Source organism: Bombus affinis, chromosome 5 (genome assembly GCF_024516045.1).
Source record: "Bombus affinis isolate iyBomAffi1 chromosome 5, iyBomAffi1.2, whole genome shotgun sequence".
NCBI lineage: Eukaryota > Metazoa > Arthropoda > Insecta > Hymenoptera > Apidae > Bombus > Bombus affinis.
The window spans coordinates 10,973,900-10,988,783 of NC_066348.1; the positions used below are offsets into that span (position 1 = coordinate 10,973,900).

At 37.1% G+C, this 14,884-nt stretch overlaps 4 protein-coding genes and 2 long non-coding RNA genes across 11 annotated transcripts in view; 4 read left to right on the plus strand and 2 right to left on the minus strand.

Moving 5' to 3' along the window:
- LOC126916433 (A disintegrin and metalloproteinase with thrombospondin motifs 3-like) overlaps positions 1-11,976 on the plus strand; it is a 110,971-nt gene extending 98,995 nt beyond the window's left edge. The window contains exons 7-9 of one of the 4 annotated variants that reach the window (XM_050722259.1): positions 11,136-11,249; positions 11,314-11,461; positions 11,640-11,976. In XM_050722259.1, the coding sequence (XP_050578216.1) occupies positions 11,136-11,249; positions 11,314-11,461; positions 11,640-11,723 (346 nt within the window). In that variant the 3' untranslated portion in view covers positions 11,724-11,976. Of the gene's footprint in view, positions 1-10,913; positions 11,067-11,135; positions 11,250-11,313; positions 11,462-11,639 lie in introns of those variants that run through there. The other 3 variants (XM_050722261.1, XM_050722264.1, XM_050722267.1) reach the window with 3 other exon arrangements.
- LOC126916451 (uncharacterized) overlaps positions 1-14,884 on the plus strand; it is a 107,070-nt gene that overhangs the window by 4,781 nt on the left and 87,405 nt on the right. The window lies entirely within an intron of this gene.
- On the minus strand, positions 209-2,406 carry LOC126916472 (uncharacterized). The gene is made up of 2 exons (XR_007710605.1): positions 1,569-2,406; positions 209-1,459 (listed from the first exon to the last, which is right to left on the minus strand). It is a non-coding gene; the product is annotated as an uncharacterized LOC126916472 (long non-coding RNA).
- The window catches only part of LOC126916427 (A disintegrin and metalloproteinase with thrombospondin motifs 3-like), a 118,231-nt gene continuing 105,780 nt past the window's right edge, over positions 2,434-14,884 (plus strand). Inside the window, exon 1 of one of the 2 annotated variants that reach the window (XM_050722236.1) lies at positions 2,434-2,732. The gene's annotated coding sequence lies outside the window, so the exon portion shown is untranslated. Of the gene's footprint in view, positions 2,733-3,175; positions 3,404-14,884 lie in introns of those variants that run through there. The other variant, XM_050722234.1, reaches the window with a different exon arrangement.
- Positions 3,463-9,111, plus strand: LOC126916443 (A disintegrin and metalloproteinase with thrombospondin motifs 9-like). 2 transcript variants are annotated; one of them, XM_050722289.1, is made up of 5 exons: positions 3,463-4,673; positions 7,450-7,725; positions 8,380-8,504; positions 8,820-8,907; positions 9,031-9,107. In XM_050722289.1, exons 1-5 carry the CDS (start codon positions 4,112-4,114, stop codon positions 9,036-9,038), a joined length of 1,059 nt encoding a protein of 352 aa, XP_050578246.1. In that variant the 5' UTR covers positions 3,463-4,111; the 3' UTR covers positions 9,039-9,107. The 2 variants fall into 2 exon arrangements, with proteins under 2 accessions (XP_050578246.1, XP_050578245.1); XM_050722288.1 differs by having other exon boundaries at positions 3,464-4,673; positions 8,820-8,912; positions 9,031-9,111.
- On the minus strand, positions 9,850-14,829 carry LOC126916457 (uncharacterized). The gene is made up of 4 exons (XR_007710579.1): positions 14,320-14,829; positions 13,823-13,883; positions 12,915-13,548; positions 9,850-10,038 (listed from the first exon to the last, which is right to left on the minus strand). It is a non-coding gene; the product is annotated as an uncharacterized LOC126916457 (long non-coding RNA).

Sequence of the window (14,884 nt, forward strand, 5' to 3'; positions counted from 1 at the left end):
TGTCTGTTTTATAAGAAAATAATAGATGCACAACATTTTTTCTTTTATATTATTTTATTGAATTTTGTATGATCCGTTTTCTACTAATAGAACAAAATGGATCATAATGTAAAACAAAAAATGATGTGCATCTGTCACTTCCTTATAAAAGGAAAGAAATTTTTGGGAAAACCCAATAGAATGGGAATTTTCTCGTGGACACATAACATTAGAAAATTGTACACAACTTTTATTTAAATTCCTTCGTACGATCTCTGTACAATATTCTTTTATTAATTATACCTTAATTTTCTTTTTATTTTACTTTAATTTTTAAGTATCCTCCGATTGGTTTCCAATTATTTTGATTATTTTGCAGGAAGCCAACAATTTTAACGATCGGCATATTTTTCGATACTCGTGAACAAGAGTGTACAACCTGGACGTTTATACACACCCACATTTCTCTCAAACGCACAAACATCCGCATTCCGTTTATAATACTAAAATTTCGCTGGAAACAGGGAAACGCGAGATCGGGTATCTACTAAATCGCTTAAACTATATAGTTTATACCAGCGCGTTTACAGCTGTAACCAATTAACGTAATTACACTGCCTAAATGAAAGCATTCAGTTTATACTCGTGCATTCTGTTCTTTCAACAGCATCCTGGAAATCTGCGTATTATCATTTTCGTAGAAATCGAGAGAGCTTAGGTTGAATGTAGATCCGACATCGTCAAACGGAAAATTACAAAGTTCTTGAATTCCTGGAAGTTTTTAACGGGATATAGGGTTTTGTTCCAATGGAAAACGCATATTCGTTTCTAGGAATCGGTTTTAATTAAATTTCCACATCCGTGAACAAAGGGATATGATTTATCGTGCGATAGCATATAATGAAAACTAAGGCAAAGAATGGAATTTTTTTATTTTTCGCAGAAAACGCGAGACGACATCGCCTTGTTAAGAGGAAATAAAACCATTCCAGGAAAGAATAACGATCGTCGTTAAGCGTAATGTAATTTCTTTCTGAAGAGTCATACTAATCTATCGCCCACGCGTAATGCCTCGATGCTAAGCATCTCTCATTTTGCATCTCGTTCGTTGCCATTCATCTCGTCGTGTAAAACGCAAATAAAATGAAAAGAAATAATTTTTATTCCAAGAAGCAATTATTCAAACAACAATTTATCAACGGATAAGAAAATCAGAAATGTCCCTTTTAATATTTTTAAAATTAATATTAAAACCATCTTTCTCTTCTTTTTTACACTCTTACTTATCTGAAATTCTTTATCTCCTAATTTCGATAAACCATTTTACAAAACGTAGGCTATTGTCCGTTTTACGTTTAACTGTTATGAAATTTTGCAGTCCATTTACGCATAATCTTGCGAGTAAAGTACATTTTGCCAAAAGTAATCGAGCGTCTGTCTACTTTTGAACAATACTGTACCCAACAGCTACTTACAGTGGCTACAAAAAGTATTTCTGTATTATTTCTACTATTGTGTTTATCCCAGCGTGTTAATCAATTATATTAATTGAAAGCATATTAATTGTCCTCTGTCTGCAAAAGCCTTACCGACATTTACACGCTGGATCGTTTAGGATCATGCAATATCTGTTTACGTTCTCGTGTTTTAAAAAGTGTGCTCAAAAATTCTTGAATACTCTTGCAAGTTGCTAGAATATCTTCCAATAATTTTCATATCGATACATGTGAATCTTTTTAAGCGAAGCGGAATCTAAGCAAAAATATGAAGAAAGTGGAAAATCATTTAAAGTCACTGGTCGAAAACCACCCACTATGCAGATGGACAGATAAATTTCGCGTCACTTGATAGTACTATCGTATGACTACGAACTATTGACACTAGTTGAAAGCGAAATGTAACGGCTGATGAAAAGAAATTGGAAAAGATAGAGATACGTAAGTATTAGCATTAGGTTGGCATAAAAGTTTCTTTCGTTTTGTGAGGAAATAATAAATGTACATTTTTTCTATCATATTATTGTATTGAATTATGTATGATCTATTTTGTAGTAATAGAATCCATTTTATTTTATTCATACAGAATTCAATAATAATAACATTATATTTCCTTATAAAACTAAAGAAACTTTTGGGACAACCTAACGCATATAAATACCTTTTCACAGCCACTGTATAAGATTATAAAAGATACTGATATACAAGATATTGTTAGCTGTAGCTGCACACCCACCACGCACTGAGCATCGCAAATATCGAAAGCCCTGAAGAAAATTTGAAGAAGAAATGCTGTAATTTTATAAAACTGAATTCTAATCGACGAGACGAGTAAACGTGTGACAGATATCGTAGAATAGAAAATAAAAAAAAGTGTGTAATAGGCAAAAAAAGAAATGTTTAATATAAATTTTACTTAGAATTCATACACGTAAGTAGATATGACTTTTCTGCCAGTCACTGTGCATTATCTCACATAATTTATCTCTCGTACTTATTCTTTCATCCAGGCAAAGGAAGCTGTCGGAACAGATTTAATTCCCGTTCATTAGATTCGTCGCCTTACTGAATACGATATTCTCGAGTTCGCGGTTCAAGGGAAAGCGAAGAATTCTGGTGGGGTCGAGAGCAACGTTCAAGATGAAATCCTCGGCCCTTGTTAAATCGTCTCGGTCGGGGTCGAACAATGCGTTCGCCAGCATCCTCGTTTCTCGGTGATTGCACATAAAGCTGCCATTATTAGAACTTCAGTGGGCGGTAAGCGCTGGTGCTTTTTCCAGTCTCGCGTTCGCGCTTACTCTTACGCACAATTCGCCGCTGCACTCGCGTGCGTTTCCAGCCGCGTTCATCCGTCCATGTGGCTTCCAGTCGTAGCACGAAGCTCGTTCGTCGCGTTTACTCCACTTTTTTCATCGAAAAATTTTATCCGGAATATCACGTTCGACTCGACGACCGATTAATTATCGTATTTTACTTTCACCGATGGTGCATCATTTTCATGGGAAACGTTTAAATTTCCACGTGGTGCCACGTGGTGGAAAAATTGGCCACCAGTTGCTGCACGACGCTCCTTCGTCGCGTCTACTCTACTTTTTCGTCGAAACCTTCTGTCCGGGGGTATCGCTATCGACCCGAAATCCGATCGATCGTCTTATCCTTCCGTCCTTTTCGCGAAAGTCGTTCGAATTTCTGTGACGCGCACGTGGAAAACACTGGCGCGAATCTTCGAGTTAGTGAGAATCTTTGGCTCGAATTTGATGATTCGTTCGCGTGGGAATCGCACGGCGAGGCGTGCGATTGTCGCGATCGCTCTTATCGCTCGCTCCACTTACGTTCCGCTTCGTTCTACCGACTACTAGTTTGCTGCATTCCCGGTTACTTTACTGGTGGTGAATCGTTAATCGACGCGAGTTACCGCCGACGAGCTTGTTACGATACGCAAGTACAGTGGAAAAAGGAGTTTAGCGAAACAGTTTCGTAAAGCTAAACGATTGGACGAATCGAAAGGAATTGGAAGTCGTTCTAAGAATTCTGTTCGAAGACAGCTTTGAGAAGGCGAACGGCGATTGAAAAAAGAAGAAATTGAAAGACGTCGAAGGAAATCGAGAAACGTTCGAATTCAACGAGGCAGTTTCCTACGCCTAGAGACGATGATCGAAGGAAATTGAGAAAGATTCGTCTGTATTTTAAGATTCTGTATCAATTTGGTATAAATAGGTCGAGCAAATATTCACGGTTAATCTTTTCGATAAAGCACTACCTACAAAACCACTGCATTCTATGATTTCATTTCATCTCTGGCGTACCGTAGAATCGTTCCCTTCTCCATTATACGATCGATTAAACAACACCCTGTGTATTAAAACCAACGATTCACCTTCGTATTACTTCCGCGCGAGCTACGTGATAAAGCGCGAGGCATTGAAAATGTTAGATCGCGAGAGTATCGTCGCATCCGCGTCTATATGACACGGCGTTTCGAACGCGTTACGAACCGGCGAAATGAAATGAGAATATCGGGTCTGCGAACTAGCTGCTTTCATCGCGATAACTACGTCTGCGAGTGAACGAGCATGCCTGGCGAGTTTTGGGTAGCCAGAAAATCCTATTGAAATTTCGATCAAAGCGCGCGAGACATGACGCGATCGAAACTTCCCAGTTTTCTCCTCGCCACGTGGCTGCTCGGCACGATCGCTACTAAATCGCGAATGAGCGACTTTCTGCAAAGCTTGCAGGACTACGAGATCGTTTACCCTCGAGTGATCCCGAATGAGAGCGCGCGGAACAGAAGATCGACCCACGAAGACCGAGAAACTTGGCGCGAGTATCTCCACCAAGAGCCGGTGTTCCTCGAGATCAGTAACTGGACCGTAAGGACCATGGCCAACGATCGATTGATACTGTCGTCGAATTTCACCGTGAATTGGGTGCGCCGGGGTAAAACCAAGTCCGAGCGACGTAACGCCAAGGCGAACTGCGATCTTCGACAAGGCAGCTTGGAAGGAGACGCGAGTTCCTTCGTCGTCGTGACGATATGCGAAGAAGAAGTGTACGCCTTGATGTTGATCGGGCAGAGATCGTTCTTCGTTCAGCCGCTGACGAATGGCCAGCATGTGATGTTTCAGCCGAAAAACGAAAAGTGGTGGTCGATCAGGAATAATTCGAGCTTCGTGTCTGTGAATCCGGAAAATCCTGCAGGTGAGAAGGATCGTTATCGCGATGGCTTTTCATCTTTCGTTAGACGGTTGGATGTAGGTGATTGGTTGATCGATTTACCGACTTCCTTGCCAATTATGTTATAAGCTTCTTACTTTGCGATCCGCCGTTAATTGCTTCTTCTATTCTAAAAATGACTCTGATCGTGATACTGTAAGAACTGATAGCGTCGATATGATAATACCATACATAGAGTATGAGAGTAATCGTAGTACAAACGAATATATATATATTCGGTTTAATAAATTTAATTTAATAAATTTAAACCGTCAAACAGAGAGGGCTTAATCTGCAGGCAAAAAGAAGAAAAAGAAATAATCATTTAGAAAGCGAACGACCATTAGCTAATTCCAATTTGAAAATATCGCCAAAGTCAAAGTCATTTTGAACAAATGTTTCCTGTACGCGTTACCGTTTGGCCTGGACGAACTTCTCGGACGTTGATGTCCGTACATTTATATATATATATGCATTTCTGATAATCATTTTCAACTCGCACAGAGAAGAAACATCATTGAGGCTACCGTGAATTAAATTCGCGAATCAAGTAACAGGATAGATACGATTCATACGAAGCTTTGCGTCGTTATTCGAGGTAGGAAAAGCTTTAGCAGTGATATCGAGAAAAGCGAAACTACGAAATCATCGCCGTCGTCGAGACAGAAATTGCTGCGAATATCGCGGAAAGCAGAGCGACGGTAAAGAGTATTACAGGAAAAAGTTGTTCGGAATATTAGCCTTGGCAAACATATTTCAAAGCCGTTGAATATGGCGAGATTGTCCGCTTTGTAAATATTTACCGAAAAACATGTCGTACGAAGCTGGGCAATAAACGCGTTTTTCCACAGTTACAAACAAGTATCGTACGTATGAAACAAGTAACGACGAATTTTCCATTCCACGGCACGCGACAATTGACCGTATTATCAGCGTTTCGTCAGACTTTCAAGAACTGCGTTTTCTTTTCTGTATTTATGATTTCGCAACTGTAAAACGGAAGGTTTATTCTGGAGATGCGAGTTCGCGTGAACAACTAGCGCAACGAGTAAAAACACGCGGTTTTTGGAACTCGATCGAATTGGTGGCAACTGTGTGTACGAGATCGTATTAATCTCATCGTTGATCGATGTCAGGCTTCTATCCGAGCACACGGACAACGTTCTCCAACGACCAATCAAAGATACTAGATAATTATTTTGCATTGTATCATTATTGTAGCTATTAACGACACGGGCTTGTTGTCGCATGATAAAAAGCATGCAACTGCGCTGACACGATAATACAGCGAACCTTTGCACGCTGCGATGGAAAACGCGTCGCTACCTGCTTCGTACGAACGATACTCGTTTGGAATTCTGTAAAGAAACGTCCGTTGACGAACATTATATAAAATTCTTCCTTCTTCTTCTTCTTCTTGTCTGTAAATCAACTCCTTACAATTTGGCGGTTTAAATTTGGCACACCCCGTATATACAGGATGCAACCGAACAACGTCTGAAAGCGAGAACAACGCGAATCCTTGTGGAAAAATGAAGAAAAAGTATAGGATAAAACGTTCTCATTTTCGACTTGGAGAATCGAGTCTGAAAATTTATCAAGTATACTCGAACTGTATCTGAATATCGGTTCGAATAATAAATTTATTTAATTGTATAATTAATTTATTACAAAGGAAATACAATCTGGATGTGAATATCAAATGGAAACAAATTTTACTAAGTTGAAAATCGATCGTATCGTAATTTCCACGACTCGTTGTTTACGGATTAAAAATCTGTTTTACGAATACGAGGACCTATATATCTACTATTATTAATCAATTTTTATGAAAAATTTCGTACGATGCGCGGATAAATTCTAATTTGATAAATTGTTGGAAACGTGGAAAATTGAATGCAATAAAATTACGTAGCACGGTTTACACGGTTGCAACTTTATGACCCATTTAGGTCGAGTAGCAATGAAATTTATTGCATATATCGGAAATTCAAGGCACGTAATTGGCAGTTTATAAACAAATTATTTGTTCTCTTAATTAAATTGCCCGCGTCGAAAGCTGTGAAACGTTTTTGTATCGAAATCGAAGAATCCAACATCGCGATCCTATGGATCGAAGAATGCGACGTAAATGTTCGAAGTATGGTTGAGAAACGATAGAAAATTCCAAGTGTTACGCTGTATTTCTCGTTCGATTTAAATCGAAATTTTAATGAGGAACAGCGCCGATTGATATTTAAAAGTGAAAGTGACGGTTAAGAGCAACGAAGAGCAGGTTTTGTTAAAAGCAATTGGTCTATTTACCTCGCTGTTTAAACGGCTTTGTTTGACGTTACTTTGATCAATTTCCATTGACACTTTTATAGATAGCATGCTTTTTTACGGATGGAAAGCCGTCTGATGGAAATTTGTCTGAAATGTCCGTCGTAAAATTGCATTTTCGCGGGCAACAGAAAACAATGGAATTTTGTACAAAAGCGCAATACTTTAATTAGCGCAAAATTCCATTTTCCCCGCTGGGAAATTGAATTTTCTATTAAAGCGTGATACGTTTAATCAGCGGTGGCGTAAATTCAACAAACTAACAACTGGAATATTGACTTGTCACAATTTTGTGACACCGTATATGTCGTTGATACGTTCCAGTCTGGTCGTATTTACAATTTCAGAAATTTTGCAACTATTTTTTCATTTTATCCGTAACGAGAATAGCGAAGATAAGACAGGCAAACGTGGTAAAACGTTGATAATTCGGTTACAGGGAAATCGAATAAATTTGAAGTTGAAGAAAGTAAGAGAAAGTCGAAACGAAGCAAACGCGATTCCTTAAGCCACGATGTTCAGGGATTTTATAATCTTTCCGGTGACGTCTTCGACGTGGAATACCCAGAAGCTGAGAAATTGATTCTGTACGATGAAAAAGACGATGTCTCCACAGAATACAACGATACAATAGTGGAAGAATTATCGATCGACGTAAATCCCGAGGAAATTGGATACTTCTCTGGTCCTAAATGGCAAAGGAACAGATTATCAAGTAAGTCAAATATTTTTCCAAATGCCATTCTTGTACGATCGTTGCTTTTCTACTTGCCACGTACAATATAGCGGTTAATAAATTAACGAATCATCGAATATTACTGAAAGAAAGAAATTGTACTGATATTCCAATCTATCGTGTACAAAAGTAATAATAACAGCATGTAATATAAGAATAGCTCATCTTCAGCCTTAAAAGGAACTCGGTTTACAATTATTCTCCCTATTGCGTTCCACTCTCGCTTGATCTTCTACACGTTCATTTATATTTCGCTGTTTTTAATTTATTTCATTATCCCCTGTCTATTACACATATGTATATTGTCCATTGCACGAATATTTATCTATCTTGCCTAATTTAATGTAAAAAAATAGAAAAATAGAAAAATTTGCTGGAGGAATACGTTTACCAAAATTTGTCAAGAATTTTAAAGAAATTTGCAGGATGAAATTCACGGTGATACCGAATTGATATTTTTGAAATTATACTTTTGAAATAATTATTTATATCATAATAATTATTCCACGAATACTTGCTCGTAGATATTAATTTATGCTTTTAATAACCATGCGTTTAAGCTATCAAGTCGAGTCGAGTAGACTTTCTAATTTCGTGGAAGATAAGTCGATTTCTAAGATAAGTCATTTCTAGAGAAAAGACCAGCTGCTAAGGATTCGCCGCCACGATGGCTAGAGCTTGGAATAGCTGCTGATTACTCCGTGGTAGATTTTCATGGAATTCGAGTACAGCAATATATCTTGGCTCTTTTAAACATCGTAAGTAATACCAAACGAAATTCTGTTATTATACTTAGATATAGAATACCTCCTTCTACATATGTACGCAAGCAACCGGGAAACCGTAATGGAATTTTGTAATCGATTAATTTCAGCCATTCGGTAATTGGTTTTCCAATGCTGTTGAGATTAATAACGTACATTTCCTAAGATAAATATAACGAATAAAATTAATTTTTTAAGAAAATTATATAAGATACGATGTATTTACGAGAGTTTTGAATAATAATTTATTTGTAAGGCTGTAATACTGTTTTAACGCCTGTTACATTTTCGTACGTATTTTAATTCTAGGTCAGTGCAATTTACATGGATCCATCGCTCGAATCCAACATGATTCTAGTGATCGTACGAATGATTTTATACGCGGAAAAACGAGACGGTATGGTAAGCGATTTCCATTAAATTAAATCATTTAAGTGTCAATTATTTTATTTTCTACTTATCTGTACAGTGTATGGTATATAAATTATATAGGTCAAAATATCTGCGCACGACGTTTTAGATCGATAAAATGCAACGAGTTCCATTTTGTTAAATTGGACAACCGTGAACGATCCCTTGGAAACAAATTTCCAAACAAACAATCTTCACGAATCATTGACAAACCTCGCATTTATCGTGTATCCGAAATATCTGTATAATCGACTATTAAACCTTTTTCATCTCTTAAGAATCTTAATTTAATGTTATAGACCTATGATAATACCATTGATATACGACACTTGCGATTCCTTTTACTTTTCTTTTTCTGCTATTCTTCTCTGCCGTTGAATCAACATTTCAACATTTTTCAGAAAGATTAAAATACTAACAACGTTACAAGTTACATTTGATTACAATCAACAACACGATTACTTGCACATATATTTATTATCATTGACGAATATTTATATATAGTATATAATGCATGATGTAATAATAAATATAATATATTCGTAATATTTGCTAGCTTTTATTAAGAAAATATTAAACGTTGTCGTAGGTCCGCCGTGGCGATGCCAGACGATCTCTCGAGAACGTGAACAAATGGAACAGAAAGATGCTGTCCTCGAAGGACGTAAATCACGATGTTGCTGTATGGTTGACGCGGTTAGATATAGGAGGTCCTTCCGGTTACGCACCTGTGTCAGGAGTATGCGATCCCGCGAGATCGTGCGCGTTAAATCGAGACGAAGGCTTGACCAGCGCCTTTATCATCGCTCACGAAGTAGCACACATGTGAGTGTCCCACATGTTGGGATATCGTTGGCAAACTGAAATATTTATAACTGGCCTGGGTATTTACGCAGAGACCGTGTGCTATTTATTTATGCAAATACGCACTTTTACGAGAATAATTTGAAAAATGAAATCTCCATAGGAGAACTTATTATCTTTACCGAATATCACAACGAGTACTGTACTTTGAATCTGCCATAGATTTTTGCGTATTATGTGCGTTCTTGCGGCTTTGCGATTCCTATCTATTTGTAACATAAATCTCTTCTAGATCCTCTTGTTTCGTTCCTCGCTTTTGTCTCCAAAAAATGACGTTTGCTTTTTGAGACAAAAGCGATACTGCGTTTATATTTATATTTAACATTAGCGCGTTCTTATTGCCATTATACTTATTCGCTACACGGAGGATGTAGAAAAATTGTAGTAAAATCACAGTATAGAGGAATTCTACGCTTCTGGATCGACGGAGATTTAAAAAAGTGGGACGCAAAGTTGACCTTGACCCTGTTTCTCAGCGTCAAATTTCTTTTTATCGCATCGTACGGTACTCGTCGCGAGTGTTGACTTTGCAAAGGAAACCGTGGCTCGCAACTCGTCCGTCCTCATAGAAAATAATATTACAAGGTTGCATTAGCTGTCGCATAGATGCCACAAACAATATGCTGGTATTTCTCGCATTCAAATAGAAAGTAAATAGCGCGATACTAATGACGAAACGGGAAATTAAAGGAACCAAAGAGAAAGGAGCATCTAACTTTGTAATCTGGAAATATTAGAAAATCGCTTACCGTATGAAAAGACTTTTCCAGAGCGAGGAGGTTTCCATGTTACTAGTTTTTCTTCTTTCTTTTTTCTTTTGCCAATGAACGCGCGCGCAGAGAACGTACGAAGGTGAACAACGTTTCTTCCGAACAGAATCGCGTTTCTTTGCGCGTTGGTCGATGTAACTCGCGTTGTTCCACCTAAGAAACGTACAAGGTTGATCGTGCGAAAAAGAAAGAAGCGATCGAAAGTGCTTGACAACGAGATAACGAGGACAACGAATGCTTCGTGACGGTTTTTTTGCACAAAACTACCAAGAGAGCCGCTCCTGCGTAATCTCCTACAAACGCCAACAAGATTATTTCTTTGTCCGCTTCGACAACGACACAAACGTGTTTCCCGTAGTCTAGGTCTGACTCACGACGGAGACGAAACGACCGGAAACGCGTGCAAGGAAGAGGGATCTCGAGGAAGCGTGATGGCACCGATGGTCGCTGCCACGTTCCATCATTTTTATTGGTCTCCTTGCTCGAAAAAGGAGTTCCATCGTAGAGTGAGGTAAGGATGCTCGTTCTACACAAGAATATCCTTCTTAGAATTACATACTCCTAAAATAGGTACTTGCAGACGGTGGTCCTGTTTGTCGAATAAGCCGAAGCACGATGGCCTCTCCCAACTGAGAGACACCATTCGCGAGACGTTTACGATGGACGAGCAGTGTCGCATGGAATTCGGCGAAGGGTACGTTTCATACGCAAATTATCGTTGCTCGGTCTTTCGATAACGAGTTTTCCATCGAATTCAGTTACGAGCACTGCAAGACCTTCGACGTGGCGGAACCGTGTTCTCGTCTGTGGTGCGGTAACAGTAACGTGTCTGAAACATGCAAGACTAAGAAGGGACCGCCTCTGGAGGGTACATTATGCGGTGACTCGAAGGTAAAGCGACAGCAGGTAGTTTAACTTGGTTACTAATAATTAAACCGCGGAGTTTTACGTTTATACCTTTTATATTTATATAAAATATAATTATAATATATAATATTATACATATAATATTATATAATATTTTATATTAATATTATATAATAATTATATAATATTATAATTATATAATATTTATATAAAAAAGATTCGCAGACGAGAAGATGCACAGGATGCCGAAATGGCAATAAATAATAACGGAACAATTGTTTATCTAGAGCCCACTTTTTAAGTCGTATTCATGGAGATACGAATTTGCGTAGATATCTACAGTCTACTGATGAACGATAAGTATAACGAAAACGAAATGAACGATTAGCACGGTTTAATCAACGCGTTTATAACTGCCTTCGTTGCACTTCTCACTGCGGACGCGTTAAAGAGTTATCTCGCAAGGAAACAATTTTTTTAATTAATTACGATAATTAGTAGCGAATAAATAGCATACGTACCATAGTAGACACGATTAGTATGTTATCATGTATCAATACACGTTATATACAGTACAGTATAAATATTTCAGTGGTGTATAAACGGTCGATGTCAGTCGACGAATAGAAAGAGCTTCGATTTCGGTATAATACTAAATAAACCGAGAGACGGAGGTTGGAGCGCTTGGAGCGGCTGGGAGAAATGTTCGAGGACTTGCGGAGTAGGAGTACAGTGTCGAACGCGAAAATGCAATAAACCTTTGTTAGTATTTGGATTACCTAATAGATTTTTGCGTATTATGTGCGTTCTTGCGGCTTTGCGATTCCTATCTATTTGTAACATAAATCTCTTCTAGATCCTCTTGTTTCCAAATTATTTATTATTATATATGTCGAATTGTCGTTTGGATTTCGAGCGCGAGACAATTCTTCGTTAGCATTTGCCATCATGATGTTCAATAAAGGTTGTATTTTCATAAAATTATATTTCTTTACAAAGTTTGATAAATAATTAGTTTAACGGTTAACTAAGATAACAAACAATAAGTAAACAAATGCTTTAAATAATATTCTTGGGTTCTGTAACGAATCCACGGTCAACGGGAAACTTTCTGTACGTTTTAATATATTTTTGATAGCACACTGACACGTTCACTCAGGCACAGGGTTTCTCTAAGACTGACTCCAAGACGATGACAGTAAACTCTCCAAGGAGATTGCAAAATAAATGACAGATACAGTTACATATATCAAATACATATCGATCGGGAATATCAACAAATTCCCAAGCGCCGTAACTAGGCAGTTCCACATAAACCAGCATTGCTCCTGATCAAGACTTGATTGTTTATACAGCGTATCCCTTAACACTGGAACCTCCTTTGTAAAACATTTCGTTTATCCCGTGACGGTGGCTACGTTCGGCGACCAGTTATGTCACCCCGAGCCCAAGTATTGAGAAATCTTCCAAAAGAAAGGCTCGATGTCTCTACATCTCCGACATATATATATATATTTCCAAATTAGTCTCAATTTTTACCGGTGTAATCATGATAGACACGTCTCGTTACATTGAAGTGAAGTGAAGAAAAACACTAACACACATAATATATATTCGCAAAAATCTTCTATCTAATATTTTCGTCAACTACTGTATACACATTTATTAGATATTTGTGTGAGATTAAAATCGACAGATACGATAAAAGAATATTGTAGAGGTATAGCAATAAGAAAGTACAAGGAAAGTATAGCTCGTTAATTTGAATTACACCAGATTGTCAGTCATCTATTAGGTCGTGTTAATCTCTGAATAAATTCTTAAATAAATAAGTGTTAATAAAGATAAAGATAAAGAAGTGTTAATTAAACTAGAGACACTTAACATTTATTAGCATTTGTTCTTCCCCATTACTTCTTGAATAGGTCCTTTAGGGAAGAACAGAGAGACGGTTCGCTGGATTCCGTCTGATTCCGATTTTGATTCTTGGTATTTGAAAACCAATTTGTCACTTTGCCTGACATTGGTTTGTTCGGAGATACCGAGGGCTTTCCGCTCGACCCGGAAGCCCCCGTATCGTTTCCCTTTTGCGCCGTTAACATCTTCTCAATTGCGCTACCAAATACCTACGGACAAAATTGTTCTTATAAATTTATGAATATTATGTGTTTACGTATTTGAATGAAAATTTTTATGAAACGAGATTTCGCGTTAAAATACGTAATAGTTACTACGATAATTTACATGTTCTTTTTACCAAGATGAAAATGTATATGTAAATTTACTTGATGTATATGTAAATAGAAATATTTATATGTAATATTTATATGCTTGTATTAAAAATATTTTCATGCTTAAAGAATAAAGGTCATAATGTTATAAATATTTAAATCCTTGCACCTCTCCTTTATCGCGTAAGAAAGAGAAACTAAAAGTTTCACTCCAGAGAATGAGCTTCGTTCTAAAACAAATCAAATAACATATATTTCAGTATTTAACTGTTATTTAATATTCCTAATATTCCTAATAATATTTAATATTCCTATATTATTAATATAGATGAGAAGTCGATAAGATAGTTTACAATCATTAAGTACAGTATCGCAGATCCACCATCAGAGGTCAGTAATATTAAAATAAAATTCATGTTGGATTAAAAGTGTGGTTAAGTTGGGGCTAACCCCAAATTTGCAAATTTTGACCTAAGTCAAAAAGTGGCCATTTTTGCACCTCCTCGCGAACGAAAAATTCTTGTGCGACGTTTAAGAGAATTTATCAAAAAAAAAAAAAAAAAAAAAAAAAAAAACAAAGATTTATTAGCATTTATACGAAATGTGACATGGAAGTTGAAAAAGATGAGTGTAGAGATGAAAAAATTAAGCAGAGGTCAAACTTACGCGCTTCACTTGATCTTCATTTTCTTTAAATTTTGATCCAGCTGATAAATCAGTAATTAAACCAAGGGAACTAAGTTTGAAATCAAGCGAATCTGAAATACTATCAGACTGTTGCTACGTGAGAACAATAGCCATCTTGTACTTCGTATTTACTCGATTCCAAACTCTAATCGATATACCAACAGAATTTACCAGCAAAATAATTATTCAGAGATTCTGTCGGTAAAACAATTGAAGTTTAAAATCGAACGAATCCGAATTACTGCGAGATCGTTGGTGGCTATTGTTCTCGTAGCAACAAACTGATGGTACTTCAGATTCGTTTGATTTCAAACTACAATTGATTTATCAATAGAGTTGTCGAAGAATTATTTTGTCGATATCGGTGTAGAACAATAGCCAACAACGATCTCGCTGTACTTCATATTTCCTCTATTACAAACGTCGATTCATTTACCAGCAGAGCATCTGAAGAATTATTTCACATGGATCATGTAGAAAAAAAACGAACACGAAAATGGAACTGTAATAACATTTTTTGTTCCTTGTTGAGAGCCGTTCTTAA

Excerpts from the sequence above, each read along its gene's own strand:
- LOC126916443 (XM_050722288.1), top strand. The coding sequence starts at position 4,112 with ATGACGCGATCGAAACTTCCCAGTTTTCTCCTCGCCACGTGGCTGCTC. Across the intron at positions 8,505-8,819 it reads TCTTGGCTCTTTTAAACATC|GTCAGTGCAATTTACATGGA; the intron begins GTAAGTAATACC and ends TTTTAATTCTAG. Across the intron at positions 8,913-9,030 it reads CGGAAAAACGAGACGGTATG|ATCGATAAAATGCAACGAGT; the intron begins GTAAGCGATTTC and ends ACGACGTTTTAG.